The sequence below is a fragment of the Mytilus galloprovincialis genome, chromosome 3 (genome assembly GCF_965363235.1).
Source record: "Mytilus galloprovincialis chromosome 3, xbMytGall1.hap1.1, whole genome shotgun sequence".
Taxonomy (NCBI): Eukaryota; Metazoa; Mollusca; class Bivalvia; order Mytilida; family Mytilidae; genus Mytilus; species Mytilus galloprovincialis.
In genome coordinates, this window is record NC_134840.1 from 41,962,409 (window position 1) to 41,979,694 (window position 17,286).

The 17,286-nt window shown below is 31.9% G+C and overlaps 2 protein-coding genes across 4 annotated transcripts in view; both read right to left on the bottom strand.

Moving 5' to 3' along the window:
* LOC143067971 (lysosomal-trafficking regulator-like) overlaps nucleotides 1-17,286 on the bottom strand; it is a 68,014-nt gene that overhangs the window by 22,097 nt on the left and 28,631 nt on the right. For 2 of the 3 annotated variants that reach the window (XM_076241647.1, XM_076241650.1), the window contains 13 exons: nucleotides 16,605-16,805; nucleotides 15,990-16,268; nucleotides 15,041-15,239; nucleotides 14,584-14,697; nucleotides 13,057-13,569; nucleotides 12,491-12,633; nucleotides 11,733-11,902; nucleotides 11,384-11,516; nucleotides 11,082-11,182; nucleotides 10,036-10,125; nucleotides 9,414-9,499; nucleotides 8,769-8,918; nucleotides 7,112-7,425 (listed from right to left, as the gene is read on the bottom strand). In XM_076241647.1, coding sequence (XP_076097762.1) covers nucleotides 7,112-7,425; nucleotides 8,769-8,918; nucleotides 9,414-9,499; nucleotides 10,036-10,125; nucleotides 11,082-11,182; nucleotides 11,384-11,516; nucleotides 11,733-11,902; nucleotides 12,491-12,633; nucleotides 13,057-13,569; nucleotides 14,584-14,697; nucleotides 15,041-15,239; nucleotides 15,990-16,268; nucleotides 16,605-16,805 — 2,493 coding nt within the window. The remainder of the gene's footprint in view (nucleotides 1-7,111; nucleotides 7,426-8,768; nucleotides 8,919-9,413; nucleotides 9,500-10,035; nucleotides 10,126-11,081; nucleotides 11,183-11,383; nucleotides 11,517-11,732; nucleotides 11,903-12,490; nucleotides 12,634-13,056; nucleotides 13,570-14,583; nucleotides 14,698-15,040; nucleotides 15,240-15,989; nucleotides 16,269-16,604; nucleotides 16,806-17,286) is intronic. The other variant, XM_076241649.1, reaches the window with a different exon arrangement.
* On the bottom strand, nucleotides 2,748-7,097 carry LOC143067972 (uncharacterized). Its single transcript, XM_076241651.1, has 3 exons — nucleotides 6,483-7,097; nucleotides 4,995-5,232; nucleotides 2,748-3,174 (listed from the first exon to the last, which is right to left on the bottom strand). The coding sequence occupies exons 1-3, from the start codon at nucleotides 6,985-6,987 to the stop codon at nucleotides 2,991-2,993; spliced, it is 927 nt and encodes a 308-aa protein (XP_076097766.1). The 5' UTR covers nucleotides 6,988-7,097; the 3' UTR covers nucleotides 2,748-2,990.

Consider the following 17,286-nt stretch of genomic DNA (forward strand, 5'->3'; position numbering starts at 1 on the left):
ATCCTAAAGTTGGGCATCTCTTCTTTGTAGGTTTGGACAAAAGCACAGTTTCAAGAGTGGTCGATTCTGTTTTAGACGCTCTTTGTGAAAAAAGGAACCAGTTCATTCAGTGGCCTACTAACCTTAACCAAACAAAAGCTGAATTTTACGAGTTTGCTGGGTTTCCAAACATTTTGGGTGCTATTGATGGGACTCATATAAGAATAAAGAGACCACATCATGACGAACCTTCATTTATCAACAGAAAAGGCTACCCAAGCCTGAATGTTCAAGCAGTATGTGATGCAAAGGGTAATGTTCTTCTGTTTTCATCTTCACATAATTTTGAACTGCCCTCGCCACATTGTAAACAAATCTGCTGTTACCCCTGAATTAAATTTCAGAAACCAGTCTCACTATAGTCTGTTCCATATAACGAAGTTTTTATATTATTGAAATTGATATTAATAGTTTTACTTCCAGACCTAGATAAAAAAAATCCATACAGTAACTCTCATAAAAAAAATGTTTTCCAGCTTAAAAAAAGGTTGTTTTCTAAAAAGGATGTACAACTTATTTATAAGTAATCCCCCCCTTTTTTTCCCCTTTTGTACTATAAACAAATTACTTAAAAAAGACGCTGGATTAATAAGACTTAGGCTTTAAAGTCTTTGACCCCTCCCTTTTTGTGAAATGTCTCTTAAGGTTTACTAGTTTTTGAAAAAAATATTAATTGAAAAAAAGTAACTTAAACATGTTAAATTAGTGCTTTATATAATGTTTTAACTGATTTTTTTTCAGGAAGATTTACAAACATAAATGCAAACTGGCCAGGTTGTTGTCATGATTCACATGTTTTCAGAACGTCACAGGTGAGTGTAAATGGTTGATTAATAATTTTAAATCAGCTTCATTAGTCATTAGAATACAAATTGAATGTAGTATAAAAACAGATCATAATTATACATAACATTGAGAAATTTGATTCTATTAGTCCCACAGTGGCGGATCCAGAACTTTTCCTAAGGGGGGGGGGGGGGGGGGGGGGGGGGGGCGTTGACTGACCTAAAGGGGGGCCACTCCAGTCATGCTTCAATGATTCCCTATATAATCAACCAAATTTTTCACACGAAAGGGGGGGCCCGGCCCCTGCAGGGCCCCCTGGATCATTCTGTGTCCCAGATGGTATATACATGTATATATATATTTCTGTTTTATGTAGACAACCTTAGTGTAGATGCAAAATATTTTCTCTTTTCTTAAAGAGGTCCAATGTTTCTGGTTTATATCATATCAGAGACATATTGTATTATATGTCCCTGATATCAGCCAGCAAAAATGGAATGAAAAATGTCTGGATAAGAATGGTAAAATGTTGTATGATTGCCAATGACATATCTTTTTAACAATGCAAACTAAATTGATATGCATGTATATTCTTTAAAATCTATTTTTGTATTGCATTTATATTTATGTATTGTATAGTATTCCTTAAAATAGATATATTTGCTCATGCAGGTTTGTGCTCACATGGAGAGAAATGGCAATTGGGAAAATGGTATTTTACTTGGTGATAGTGGCTATCCCTGCAGGTCATTTTTAATGACACCTTTTCTGAACCCCAATGAACAACACCATAGAAGGTACAATAGATGTCATGCAGTCACAAGATCCATTATAGAAAGAACATTTGGCAGATGGAAGAGAAGGTTCCATATATTGCATTCTGAAGTGAGTTATTATTTAGATGATTTTATTACTATTTCTTATTGATTGAAGTATATTTTTCCTTTCAAATTATAATCAAAATATTTTTTGTTTTAAAGAAAATTACAATACCACCCTCCCCCTTTTCCACTCCCCCACCCCTCTCACTCTCAATACTATATCGAATAAATTTGCACCCGAGTATATTATGGTCTGTTATCAACAAGAACTTTTTGGGTAAATTTTTGTATATTTAAACTTAATATTACAAACTTATTCGTTTTTTGAGACTGTTACCAACAGATTGCACAAATCGATCAGTGGTCCCGGAGAAAAAAAAAACCCACACCATCGACTATATTTGCATCTTATTACTTCCTTCAACCAACCACACAATCTTGTGTAACCCTGTATGATAATTTCTTTTTAATTTTGCAGATTCGTATGGATCCCAAAAAGGTAACCAAAATAGTTATGGTTTGTGGAATCCTCCACAACATCTGCATCCAGCTAAATGAACCAGATGTAGCAGCAGAAGAGCTTGTTAATGAGGATGTTGAAAATGGAAACAACTATAATGGACAACAGGATGGAAGAGGGATTAGGCAGCACATTGCTGAAACTTATTTTAACCGTCATTAAATTTAAAACATTTCTTTCACTTTCTTTATTTTTACGTATTGTAATCCAATAAACTGAAGGACCAGGATCATTTACAATTTCATAAAATTATTTAGCTTTAAATGTTACAAAAAAAATATATTTGGCAATTGCCAAAATCTTGCACCAACAATGAAAATAGAAGATTTGGTATGCTTGCCAATAAGATACTTCAAATGATATAGATATGACCAATTACATGACACTGTACAACCATCAACATTGAAAAAGTCAATTTCCTTTATACAGAAACATTGTTGGTGAAATAAGACTCAATATTGAGATTATCATCTTACCAGCTTGAAATTATCACATTTGACATCAAAATGTTAATACATTGATATCTTATCTTCATTGATAAGGCTACAAAGATGACCAAAAAAAATCAACACAAAATCCAAATTGCTGACAGTATTCATTTATAAGTTATATAATCATCAATTTCAATCACAAAGAATTCATACATACAATATGTGTTTAATAGAAAATCAATCAATATAATATATGCAGTATTTTAATAAATTCATTTTGTAATAAAAATGGAAATTTGGAAAAAACATTTAAAACAAGTCAATCATTTCAGTAAATAGATTCAAAACATTTAAATATTTAACAACTTGAAAAGTTTTCTAATGTTTTGACAATCACTGCCCTAAAACTGACAGTAGTTCCAAGGCATCAGAATCTAAACTGTCATATTTGCTTAGCAATTTTCTCAACAGATCTACTTGTAGTGTATTCTTCTCTAGTTCCTTTTCAAGAACTGCACATTGTAATGTATACACATCTTCAGCTGTCTTTTTCTTCTTGATGGGTGTCTGTTGTATGCTGCAAGAAAAAAAACACCACATTGAAAATAATTACTGTATAAATAACCATTATAAGTTGATTGCGGCATAATCAAGTTTTGCCAACTTTCTACAGTCCCTTTTTCCTAGAGAGTGTCTCATCAGTTGTATTATAATGGAACAATTATTTCTTTTTTTTGACTGCCCATTTGAAGTTTTTAGTACCATGAGGTGTGCATCAATGTTAGGGAGCATTTGATATTTCGGTTGGGGAAGTGGGCCTCGAGGAAATTAGAAAAACATAGACAGGACAGGAGTTTTGAGAAGAAGTAAAAAATGTCATGATGAGACACTTTGCAAGAAAAAGGCAGGATGACAATTTATGTAAAAGTCACGCACCGGGTAATCTAAAGGGAAAAGAAGACAGGACCAAAAAGTTTGAAAAATGAAAAGGCAAGACAGAAATTACAACAACAACCAAGGCAGGACAAAATTTTCAACCCCCCCCCCCCCCCCCCCTTAAAAAAAGGTTGAGTGCTCACCCACTCTATCAGTAGTCTGTGTAGGTCAGTGGTTTTTCATTCACTTTGTATTTGTTTTTTCATAAATTCCTTTTTTTTTATCCATTGCATGGTATTTTATACAGTATGGGTTTTTATCATTGTCGAAGGCTGCACAGTTACCTTATAGCTTATATCCACTTTGTTTTAACTTTGCTCGATAGATGTCCTATTGACAATCATATCCCATCTCCTTTTTTACTATATTTGAACACTAGTGTGCTCTGTTCTTTTTTTTTTTAATTTTTTGGTCCATTTTTCTGTAAATTTTACCCATTCTCCGTTATTCTTTCCTATCCAGATTTCAGACCTTAATAAAAAAAAAGATACTTGATGGGCACCATAGCATTCACTCACACTAAACAATACACTATATGATTTGGAAAAAGAACAAATATATTCAGCTGGGGCTGGTTTCAGAGAAAATTGATAACACACTAAACTCTTAAAACATACATCTGTACAAAACAAAGAAAGGCTAGAGGTTCCTGGCTTGGTTGTATATTTTTTTATCTCAAATAAATCATGTACATATTTAATCAAGAAAGAACAAGAACCATTTAATCGATGTTATTTTATTTGCACTTCCTAAATCATTTGTACATTGGAATCCTGAAACAACAACAACAACAACAATCCCCCCCCCACCACACCTCATTCATAACTAGATATTTTAAGGTTCAAAGGTTAAAAAATTAAGATACAAGGGACTGCGATTAGGATTAAAATAACAGTCAGTATTGAAAATTTATCTACCAGTATACTGATAAAATTTGTAGAATTATAGGTTGCAGTAAAATAAATTAATAAATTGGAACATACAATTTTCTGTATATTTTTTTCTATTTTTCTACATGCACATGTCAGATATTCCTTTTTGAAGAAAAAAAAACAAGAAGAAAAACTGTTTGTTATACTCAGAGTTTCCCAAAGCCGGTTACTATGTAGCGGGTCATCATCTCCTCAACACAACTGGGATTTTTTTTATTTTTTTTGGGGGGGGGGGGGGGTCAAACTTTTGAAATTATGTTCTTAGGGGGGTCATTATATGGTTTTATAAAATAACGGGGGGGGTCCCAACATAAAAAATTTTATATCAAAAATTTGAACCGACCCCCTCAGCTGAGAAATAATGACCATTCCCTTAGACGAATATAAAATTTATGAGATCATTCTATCTCCAAATTGTGCACCGAACACAAATTGAGACTTACATGTATATATAACTGTTGAACGTATATAATTGCTGCTGTTGTCATGAAATAAAAAATTTCTTGTTGTAAATATGTAGTAACATTACCTGCATGAACTTGAAGATCTTTTTGACTGGGAAGATGCTGAAATACTTGGTCCTGGAGATGTGGCATTTCTATCAGCCCCTTCAGCATCATCAGCTACAGGGCAGGTCTGCTCATTGTTCTGCAAGTTTGCATGATGTCTGTCTAAGGCTCTCATCCAGACAGATGCTTCTGCTGTAGGTCTGGGGGTATCTGTGGCAGTGCATGGAGACTGGCTTCCATTTGTGGTGGAAATTGCTTCTAAAATATCAAGTAAAGAAATAGGAATAGAAATTCTTGTAAAGATTCTTAGTAAGAACAAATCTATACAAATAGATAATTTTAGAGCCTTTTATAGCTGACTATGCTGTATGGGCTTTGCTCATTGTTTAAGGTCGTACAGTGATCTTTTTGGTCTCTTGTGTAGAGTTGTCTCAATGGCAATTATACCACATCTTCTTTTTTAATATATATATATTAACATACGGACAATGACCTGAATTTTTCATAGGTGACATGTGAGGGAAAAATGGTTTTATTTCAAAGTATATTATATTGATTTTTTTAATTTTTTTACAAATGACCTATGAAATGGTTAAGAGCAAATGTGAAAGCATAAACATATAACACTTTTTTTTAATAATATTTGTTTCATATTTTTATTATTTTTTTATTTTGTTATCGATTTCAGTATAAAAACAATATACTTATAGTGTCTAATTATATATTATTCAGGTCTCAGTCAGGGTATATACTGGGACACTCCCGGCATAGAGTTTAAATCCCCTGAGCCGAAGCCTTGTTTTTATTTTTATAGTTTTTTTTCAGTTTTAGAAGGTCACTTTGTAAGTAAACTGATTTTTTTAAATTTATTTTGAAAACAGAAGTACAAAGAGGAATAACTCTAGATGATTCATTTATAAGATATAAGAAACAGGCTATAGTCTTTCTTCTATGGTGTAAGCAACTAATAAGTTCTTATCTGAACATGAAATTATATATTTTAAACTTAATAAGTTATTGTTTTAATTGATTAAAACAGTTTCATCACTTTAAAACAGTTTTTGATTCTTTTGAAGTCATATCTCCGTAAAAAATATGTTTTCAATGTCACAAGGGACAAAAAGCGGTAATAGCAAAACAAAAATCAACACGATGGTGAAAGTAGGTTTTGCAGTCAAAATAAAGATTGATAAAGGTTAACTACTGTTTCAAGGATATCCAAATGCAAAAAGTGTAAGTGAATAATGCAATCCGTTATGTACAAGTGACCACTAGTTGCGCATACGTATGAAAATTTAAAAGTAGATTGACATATATATTTTTAGAACATGTCAAGGACAAATATATTTAAAGCGAGGAAATCCCATGCTATGGGAAACCCTTCTGTCAAAGCAGACGACCGTTAGCGTAAAATTATTTTCTACATCTACTGGTTAAAATCAAAGTTTTTATGTCAAATTAAAGAATGAAATAGAGTAAAAATTAAATTGAATTTAAAAAATACATACCATTGCAAGTTATTTCTGTCTCCAAACCATCAACTCCAATGAATGAGGCACTATCCCTCATAGCATTAACTATGTTTTCTTCCGCAATAGTCAGCTGTGTGGGTGGTGGTCCACCTCCAGTTTTGCTCATTTCCTTTCTGTTGTTGGTAAACTTCTCTTTGGCACCCCGACACATATTACGGTATTTGTTTCTGACTTCAGTTTCACTCCTCATGCAAACACCCAATGCATTGACTTCCTCTGTTATGACTTTCCATAACTCATTTTTCTTCTGATTTGTAACTTCTGGGGAAAATCCCCCTTTCAATAACTCCAACTCATGTGTAACTCTTGAACTGATAAGGTTTGCCTCAATGGATGTGAAATTGGCTTTTCTGTCCCTAGGCAATTTTTTTGCAGACAATTCAGCCATCTTGGTAGCAGGAAGTGAAGATTTTCTGTGCATTATGGGTAACATTTTAACGACAAAAAATTTAACGACTCTTAACGCAGTGTTAGTTAACATTGTCGTTAAAAATTTTTGAACAACACATTTTAACGCATATGTTAGCTAACGACTTAGTTAAGATTTAACGACTCGTTATCCTTAATCATCGTTAAGGCTAACGACACTTTTGAACAACCGGGCCCAGGTCAACAGATATCACCACCCATTTCTTTAGTCTATCAATAAACTCAGACTGAGTAAAAGGTATGAACTCATTTCTTTTCTTCTTCCCTAGTCCAAAAATACTCCCCAATAATCCTGTCGGTTTGCTGTCTACAGAGAATGCCCTGCTGACCATATTCGGTTTCTGTGAGATGTGAAATTTTTTATCCCCGCTGTCTTCAAATGGCTGATCTACAAAAGTAGTCACTTTGTTGGTACCTTGAGTTTGGAAGGAAGGAGTGGATTGATAGGGTCGGATTGAGGTGCTTGGGAAAAGCATGGTAATCTTGCTGCCTACAAAGGAAATATATACATGGTAAACAGGGTAAACATTGTTATACTTGGATACCAATTTTAATTTAAAATGGAGTGAGAACTTGTTTTCAATCAACTCAATAATTGGATTTTTTTTTCACATTCTATTTTTTGTTGAGTTAACTCTGAAATTTCATAAATCCATTTAAAGCAATGATAATTGCAGATATACAAAGCGGAATACTTATTGTGATCTTCAAAGAGATACAAGATTATATTCTAAGTTCTATGTAATCCAGTCATTAAGCTGACAGAAATGTATAACACAGACATAGAATATGAGTCCATACACCAGTTATATTGTACAGGTGTGGCAAACTTTAAGTAAAAATATGTTTCTCGTGAGATATAATGTTAAATCTACATTGCATAATTGGGGGCCTTGGTGGCCTAGTGGTCTAAGTAGTTACTACTGCTATATTGCATAATTGGGGGCCTTGGTGGCCGAGTGGTCTAAGTAGTTACTACTGCTACATTGCATAATTGGGGGCTTTGGTGGCCGAGTGGTCTAAGTAGTTACTACTGCTACATTGCATAATTGGGGGCTTTGGTGGCCGAGTGGTCTAAGTAGTTACTACTGCTACATTGCATAATTGGAGGCCTTGGTGGCTGAGTGGCCTAAGTAGTTACTACTGTATTCACTAGCCAGTCAACACTGAGGTTGTGAGTTCAAACCCCGCTAGTGCGAATGCACTCATCTCCAACCTAAATTGATTAGGATTATCTGTTTTTCTATCGAAGGTCGTGGTTTCCTCTGGGCACTCCAGCTTCCTCCACTAATGAAAACTGGCTGCTACAAAATAGCCTAAATGGCGGTAAAACACCAGAACCAAATCAAATCAAAGCATTACATGATTAATACAGGATATTCCATTTGTGCATATAGAAATTCTAAAATGAAGGGGGTTGAATATATAGTGCTGATATATTTTTATTTAAAATTGTTCAAATAAATATAGATAAGAGTGGCCAGAAGAAAATATTCAACTTGCTCTAAAAAGAATAATAATGGGCAAAGAGTGAAAAGCAATGTTCCTTTTTTTTACAAGCAAGTAAAGAAGTTAAAATATTTCAAGTATATTTGAATTATTTAAGTAAAGAATGACTGAAAATTTCCACTGAATTGTCCCTTATCTTTCAAGATTCAAATTTTACATGGAACTATAAAACTATTCAGAAAACAGTATATAATTTCCTTCAAAAACTGAAATGATATCACTTGCATATCCTCGATGGGTAGTAGCAATAACATATGCACATTTCTTATTTATTAGTGATGACTTAGTTTAATTCCTCTAATACAGTGTGTATATTTAATTTACCATAAGTACTGATACTAGTAGTTCTTTTGTATGGTTTAGTTTTTACAGTAGAAGTTCCTTCTTGGCTCTCACTTTCAACAAATGTTAACACACACAAAACAACAACATACTGAAGAGCCTTCACTGTTTCTGTCTGTTTAGAATTCTTTCCTGAAAAAGAAGAATAAAATTATTTCTTAAAATCAGTTAAACATTTTAATTACGTTGTGTTGTTAAGGGAATATAAAGCTTCTCAATGATCAAAATAAGTGTTTGTCAAACTGTTATATAACCAGTGAATTTTTTCTGATTAAACAGTTGGTTCAAATTTCATATTTTTGTCAAGGGGTAAAAGTAAATACTTTGTCAAAATGTTAAGAAAACTAAACGAGCCAAATTAATTTTAGTGTAAGTGTTGGGTATCACCTTAAAAGTGCTTTTTGAAATAGTACTGTGAGCATAGCTAATAAAATAATAGCCTAGCACCATATAAAGCAATGGCAAAGTCCATCAATTGCTTAGAAAAACAAAAAACAAAAATCTAAATAAAAAAACAATTAAGAGGTGAACAATGGCAGTATATTGCTAAGATTCTAAGAAATTTTCATTAAATTCGGATCATGTGTTTAGAAGAAGCACAAAATCTGTCTAAAATGTTATACACACCATATACAACTTCTTCAACACGTTCTAACAACTTTAATAAGTCTAAAATCTCTTCACATTGCTGTATATGGGTAATTCCTGAACACCTGCAAAAAAAGATAATTCACATGGTCAATTAAAAAATTGTGTGAACAAAACTAGATATATAATTTTTACTGAAATAAAAAATGATATAAGTATATACATTATACTGTGGATCATTTTAAAATACTCATGGGATACCAATTTTCAGGGATTGCATGGGAAAGTTAATCCACGAAATTAGATGTCTAATGAAGTGCCAATTATCTAAATGCTTGTCAGCAAAACCATGAAATCAAATATCCTTGAATGTAAAAAAAATCCGCAATACTGTAAATCCATTAATTATTGTGTGCATTTGTTGTTGCGATTTTGCAATATTTAGAAAATTCCATTTTAATTCATATAACAAATTTCAAAATTCCTTTTTAATTTATATAACAAATTACAAAATGCGAGTTTAAATTATTTCGATTATAACCCTGTTGCATTTTCGCAATAATAAAAACATTGCAATAATTTCTGAATTTACAGTACTTGAAAATTGGTCACAGATCATCCAGTTGTAATATAACTAGTAATTTAAAAACAACATTTATACCTGAACTCTCTGATAGCAATTTTACACAATAGCATCTGTATATCCTCAAGAATTAGTTGGTATTCATCAATACCTTCCATATCTGTAAATCTGTAAGCATAAAGATACAGTTAATGCAGAGTAATTCAAAAGAATAATTACACAAAACAAAAAAAAATTCATTAAGGGGGCTCGCAGGTCTAAATCATTTCTTTTACTTAATATAGGATTTTGCTATATTTTTCTATAAATGAACATCTGCCTTCGAAAAAAGCATACATTTTTGTAATAGTACTTTTTTTCTGTTTAATTAATAGGAAAAATAGAGGTAATATCGAAATAAGAAAAGAACTAAATTACAGAAATCGCTCAAATTTTACAATAGTTTAGTTTTAGTACAGCTTATTTGAAAATAATAACAAAAAATATAGGTCACCGATGAGTTCAAAAAGATATTTCAATATTAATGCCAAAACATGGCTTTTTTGCACCAAAGGGAGATAATTTGGAGCTTTTTCAATGATATATACATTTAAAAGTCATCTGGGGCCAAAACGAATTGATTTTTTTGAATGATTTTTGTACCATATGATAAAGAAACAACTGAAACTTGTAATGAAAAAAAAAAATGTTTAATTTTGTTCTGAAATTTCTATACCCTCGAGCCTCCTTAATGTGAAACATTTCTGTAACAGTAGTACTAAAAACAGCCAATTGAATGATTAGCAAACAAGTATTTACATCCCAAAATATGGAACTTCTTTATTTACTTCAAAACTTTTAAATAAATTTAATGTTACTATTGAACTATGAAATTGTATACTTGGGAAAGTATGGTTATGAAAGCAGCAAAAAATGTATGCCAATACATAATATTCTTCCCTTATGATGATAGCCATTCAACTATTCTAGGCTCAAGGCAATTAAGAATTTTTAAATCTCCTATTTCAACAATAATTTAAAACATACAGCTCTCCATCCTAACATCAAAGTGCTTCTTGATTTTTATCTTAACAAAACTTTACCTTGTTGTTATACTATTAATTCTAGCCACTAGATAACTTTACCTTGTTGTTATACTGTTAATTCTAGCCACTAGATTTGTTATCACTTCAATTATTCTGTTGTCTAACATCAATGAACTTATCACATCATTTTTCTCAAACATCTGTAATTGAAAAAAGAAAATCTTATCAAACTAAATTGAATACTAGCACTGCCCCTACCTGTAGTATGAAAGTAACAGAATTATTACACAAGCTTCATCCTTATACATATTATTGAATTTTAAAAAGGTGAACCAACACCAGAAGAGGTAGCCTGCGGTTTGGTAATAGTATTCTTTATCAGTAACTAGCCCAGTCTTTACCTGTATTGCGAGAGTCAGGGTGTTATGACACAAAGCTACATCTCTATAAGTATTCTCTATAAGGGACAGGAAAACAGCAAAAGCAGCTTGTTGTAGTTCATGGGGCTCCTCTATCTCTTCAATCGTAATAGAGCTGCAATAAATAATAATAAAAATGTTTAAACTTTTAAAAGATAAGTTTTCTGCTTAAAATAAATTTAGTCATTATTTTTCTTTCTAGAAATTAAGTTCATATGTATCTAAACTTAAATGGTTTATACAAAGAGATAAATCTTCATTGTTTTCTGTCTTCCATAAATATGTCAATTCTTCAATCTAGCTTTTCTAACTTTTAATGTTCTAAACATACCTCATTTCAAATGTAAATGGTTTTCCAAGAATAAAAGAAACCACTTCTTCTATTTGTTCTGTATGTGTTGGATAATTATGTAGCTGTACTGCTAGTAGTTGGAAACTTTGTTTTTGCATAAACTCTTCGACCAATTTTTCACCAGCTCGTAATAAATAGGCTTTAATAACCTGCAAAAAAAGAGAGTATTAAAGTCGTAATATAAATTAACTTTAGCGTGTTGATATAGTCAGAATCACAATTAATGGGGAATGTGCCCATGAAACACAGATTATGCCAACTCTTGCATACAAGGTTATAATGGGGACATAACTCAAGATTGGTAAAAAAGACACTACAAAAATGTGTACTTGATCTGAGTTTTGAGGTAATAAGCATCATACCCGTAGCCAGGGGGGTTTCGGAAGAACAACCCCCCCCCCCCCCCCCCCCCTTGAAATCAAATAAGCACTGTTAAAGTCAACGTTTTGTTCAAATTGTGACTGTTAAAGTCCAGTTAATGAGTCCAACGAATTCCGCCTTGGAAATTCCTGGCTACAGGCCTGAGCATTGTGTATAAGTATGATTTGGTTGATGCCAATTTAAGTTAGAGAAAACAGAACCACTACAGCAGGGGCATAAAAATGCAAAGTCAAAACATTTAAAAGAGATTTTTATTACAACATAACATATAATTTTACTGGGTTTAGTAACCTTATTCACTCAATTTCAAAATTAAAAGAAAGTAATGAATCAGACATCAGCACCCCACTATTTACCTGTATGACAGCAGTTCTAATCTGAGGAGAACTATGATGAGCTAGGACTAGAGCTATGTCAGGTTTGATAACCTTCTGAAATACGTTACTGATCTTGTTGTCTGGCAGTGTTAGCATCACATTAGTCAAAGTTTCTAGTAAACCTATAATAGATAAAATTTTATTGTTATAAGTATCAGATAAACATGATAGACTGTGAACTATTGCTCACAATTGATACCCAACTTCTAGTAATGGGGAAACAGTAAGTTACCAGATTAAAGACAATCACACAGTTATAAATGATGGCTTAATACTAAATTTCAGGAAGCTGTGAATTCAAGTTCCTTGGAAATAAAATTTTTAGAATCATAGGAAAGACAAAGGAGAAAACAAGCAGAGCAACCTTGAAGTAAGATTCCCTATTCAAAATTTCCAAGTTTGTTTTGTACATTTGAGCACACTTTAATGTACAGAGTATCAAAATCATATGGTCTACCAATATTTTAAATACAAATAAGTTACAAAAGGAACTTAACTTTTAATTTTTTTTTGCAATTAAGTAGAAAAATATTTATAATACATACCAACACAAAGAGCAACCAGTCCTTTTTCTGCTTCTAGTTCGTCATCATCTTCATCAAAATCCACCTCTGGTCGTGGAGCATACAATCCTTCCTCATCATCTGTAGACATTTCTCTCGACAGGGAACCAGATGAGGCATAAGCTCCTATCTTTTTTAACAAAGATAACTTAGTGATCTTGTCAGGTGAAGTCCCTTCATACGAGCCAATAGAAAATCTCCTTTCACCAGAGGAACCAATTGACAGTTGTCTTTCCTTATGTTTATTATTATCTTCAGAAGTAGGAGTCATATTGCCTCCACTATCTGATTTTTCCAGATCTGATACTGTTTCTATTATTTCTTCATTATCTTCTGACAAATTAAGTTTAGTCATTACTGTCTCTTTGTTTAATAGATTATCACTCTTGGTAGTCTGTATAGTATTATCTATATCAGATCCTGGACTACTAGAATCTTCAGGATTTGTTATTGTGTTGTCTTTAGTCCAATCCAAAATTCTTTTAGCCTTGAATTCTGTAAGAAAGAATGATGGTAAACTTAAGTTTGTATTACTCACCTGGGAAAATGCAGTAGTTTCATGGCATTGTTTGGCACTGTTGATAGATTTTTTGACATTTCAACTAAGAAGCTAGGTCAAAACATCAAATGCATATGATTGACAAAAGTATTTTTTAAAATGCCTATAAAAACATACTCCACCAATGGCCATGTACATTTCCCAGGTTAAACACTTTGTCAGGGATATTTATTAGTCCTATCTGAATCAGTTTGGGTTGGGTTTTTTTTTTTTTGCTATTTAGAATTTTAAAAAGTGTTACTGGCAGATCTTTAATTAACCCCCTTAAATTTATTTGCAACTTTTTCAGATTCCTAGCATTTAGAACTTTAGAACTTAAACTATACACATGTCTATTGTTGAAGGCCACATCACATGTTAACCTCTAGATGTCTTTGATTATATTGCATCATTGGATTTCTGTCACACATCTTCTTTCATTCATAAAAGGGATTTCATAACACTTTTAATTATACTAAAAATAATTTCTGTAAAATCATAAAATCCCACTTAAGGTGGTACCCAACACTTTAACTAAAATTAATTTGGCTCGTTTAATTTTCTTAAAATTTTGACAAAGTATATACTTTGACCCTTTTACAAAAATATAAAAATTTCAAAAAATTTGAACCAACCGTTTTATCAGAAAAATTACACTGGTTATATAGCAGTTTGACAAACACTTATTTTGATCATTGAGAAGCTTAATATTCCCTTAACAACACAACGTAATTAAAACGTTTAGCTGATTTTACAGAGTTATCTCCCTGTAGTGTTAGGTACCACCTTAAGATTAATTTCAATATTAAACAAAATTAAAACAAGAAAATCTGGCATTCCATTCATAATATACAAATAATTCTTAAAACAGCATCATTATTGATATAACAAAACACACATGAAGAATAAAGTTTCTAAAGTAGTTGAATATTTAAAATTTTTAGATGTATCCCTAGCAAATCACTTGTTACCTGTATTTTCATTTGATGTCTGTTTTTCAATCTTTTTACCATGAGGAGTGCTTGTTATATTCATAGAATGCTTCACAAATATACTATCTTTTCTCTTGCTTGGAGACTTTTCATCTGAAATAATACTATTGCATAAATATTTTCTTATCTTTGAAATAAAAAAAATTCTAAACAAAAATTGGTTTAACTTTGTCCACATTTTGTTAATAATGCATGTTAAATGAATTATTACTTTTCCAAACTAATCAACAGGTCACCTGCAATATAAATTACAAAATTATAATGAACTGAAAGTTTTAATATGATTTTCATTAACAAAATTTTCTTAAATTTTCCATTTCAACCTTTTCAAAATTATGTAAGGACATTATGCCTGACTTTTTTGCTTACTTTAAAACATTAAATGAATGGACATTTCAGTTGATCTAACAAGTTAACCAGCTAAAACAAAACTTACTCCACCATGTTACAAAATAAAAGCTGTTTTTTGTATGGTTGACATAGGAATTTGTTGCAGGATGTACAAACAATAGAAAATCACATATAGACATGATTAGGTGAATGTCTGGTGGTGTTCCCAGCATGCTTTGTAATATACTGATGACAGACTGGGCAATCTCAGCAGAGTAGGCTTTCATGTTGTCTTGAATTTTTTCCTATTGGATAAAATATGTAAAACATAGAAATATAGGCACAATATAACAAGTATAAAGCTGGTCTTGACCAAGTTTTTTTCTTTTGATTAGTTGAATACATTAAACAAATCTATCTTTTATTCTTTTGCCCATTGTGTAATTTTGTGTGAATTCATGAATTCATTCAAGTCACCTCGACCTTATTCATTAATTAAGTGTTTAGACTATATATGATAATGACTTGATTTGTGGTTAAATGCATATATCATTGAACTACTAATCAAAGAATCATGGAAACATCTCAGGCCTGTAGCAAGGAATTTCCAAGGGGGAGGGGGAAGTCACATTTTGAACAGAACGTTGACTTTAACAGTGCTTATTTGTTTTCAAGGGGGGTTTGTCCGTGCCCCCGAAACCCTACTGGCTACCATTATGCATCTTTTGGTAGTTTACTGTCTTAATCACAATATCTACAAAGCTTATTCAGCATCTTTTTTAAATTAGGGTAAAAAATGTAATCTGGCATACAGTTTCATAACTTCATATCATTGTGAACATTCTTACTAAGTTTCAAGTTAATGTAACCTCCACTTTCAGATTAACAACCTTAACCTAGACAAACTGAATAATGGATGAAATATTGGATGTACTGATCATGAACAATGACAATAGACCAGACCCACTATTGTAAAAAGGGTATAACAATTTCAGTGTATTCTACAAGTCCCTGCCATTTCCCCCAAAAATGTATTGAATATAAATTTGACTTACCTGATATATTTTAAAAATCTTACTGATCAGATTTATAGAATGAAACTGTTTAAGATTAAAGGCTTGATGTGGATGATCATCTCGAACTAATGATGCTAACACATGGAATATCATCACAAGAATACTGTCGTCTGCTCCCTCCCAAATCCTCCAGTTTAGAAGAAGGTCAACAATCACTGAAATGTTTGTAATCATGGCTTCTGATTTCTTTCTCATTACTAGGGTACCATCTTGTTCAAAACGCAGCATTGATTCAGATGTTGCAGCATCAAGCAAAACCTAATAAATAAAAATAATATTCAATGAAAACATTTACATTGTCCTCAATCTTATTAATCAAGGAACAAATAATTCAACTTGAAAGTATTCTAGTATAGAAACTGTCTATTTAAAATATGCATTAGGTGTAGTGATTTAAATGAGTCAATCGTAATCAATTATACCAAGGAGGGAAATCAGATAAATCAATTCAGTGAGTTTAATTGATTATAAAAGATAAGTAGGATTGGTTCTAGTTGATAGGTGTAGTAATTGAGCCAATTGATTTATTTATGATATGGAGATAGTTTAAATAGATGGGGTCCACGGACCTCCTTCCTATCAAAAGCTACTGACCTTCAGTGTATGAAATCCTAGGACAGCCTTTGAGCTGGTCAGTACTCTATTTAGAAGCTGATTTCCATTTATGATCATGAAGTCTTTGGATGAATATGTAGAAAAGTTTACTAGAGCAAACAAGATCTGTAAAGACTTGGACTGAAGCAGCTCATGTAAGGAATCCTGCTGATGGTTGTCACAATTGTTTAGTTCAAAAACCTGGAAATGTTATGTAAAAACAACTTGAAAGTTAAGACTTGTACAGTTGTATGATTTACCCATGTAAACACCTGTTATTGTTTGAATATGTTTCCTATTATAATACTTTGAAATGGATTATTTTTGTTGTAGTCATATTTTGTTTAATTTATTTGGTACCAAAATTATACACACAAAAAATAAAACATTGACCAAATTATTCTTACACCAACTTATTCCAATTTAAGGTATTCAGTAAGCCATGAATAACAGAAATTGACAATGTGCTAATACATTTTTTCATGAAAATAAATAATTAATTATTTTGAATTTGACGACTTCCAATGCCACATTCCATTCAGGTGAATTTTGTACAATATTCTTTAAGAATCAAAATAATCTACATTGTATCTATTCATTTTTCATAGAATTGACAAGCATAACATTACTTGATAAATTATAACACTGTCACTAATGCTTGATAAGCAAAAATCAGTCGAGT

Coding starts and splice junctions, on each gene's coding strand:
- LOC143067972 (XM_076241651.1), bottom strand. CDS start 6,987: ATGTTAACTAACACTGCGTTAAGAGTCGTTAAATTTTTTGTCGTTAAA. Junction 5,233..6,482: donor GACAGAAATAACTTGCAATG/GTATGTATTTTT, acceptor TTGATATTTTAG/AAGCAATTTCCACCACAAAT. Junction 3,175..4,994: donor AGATCTTCAAGTTCATGCAG/GTAATGTTACTA, acceptor TTTTTCTTGCAG/CATACAACAGACACCCATCA.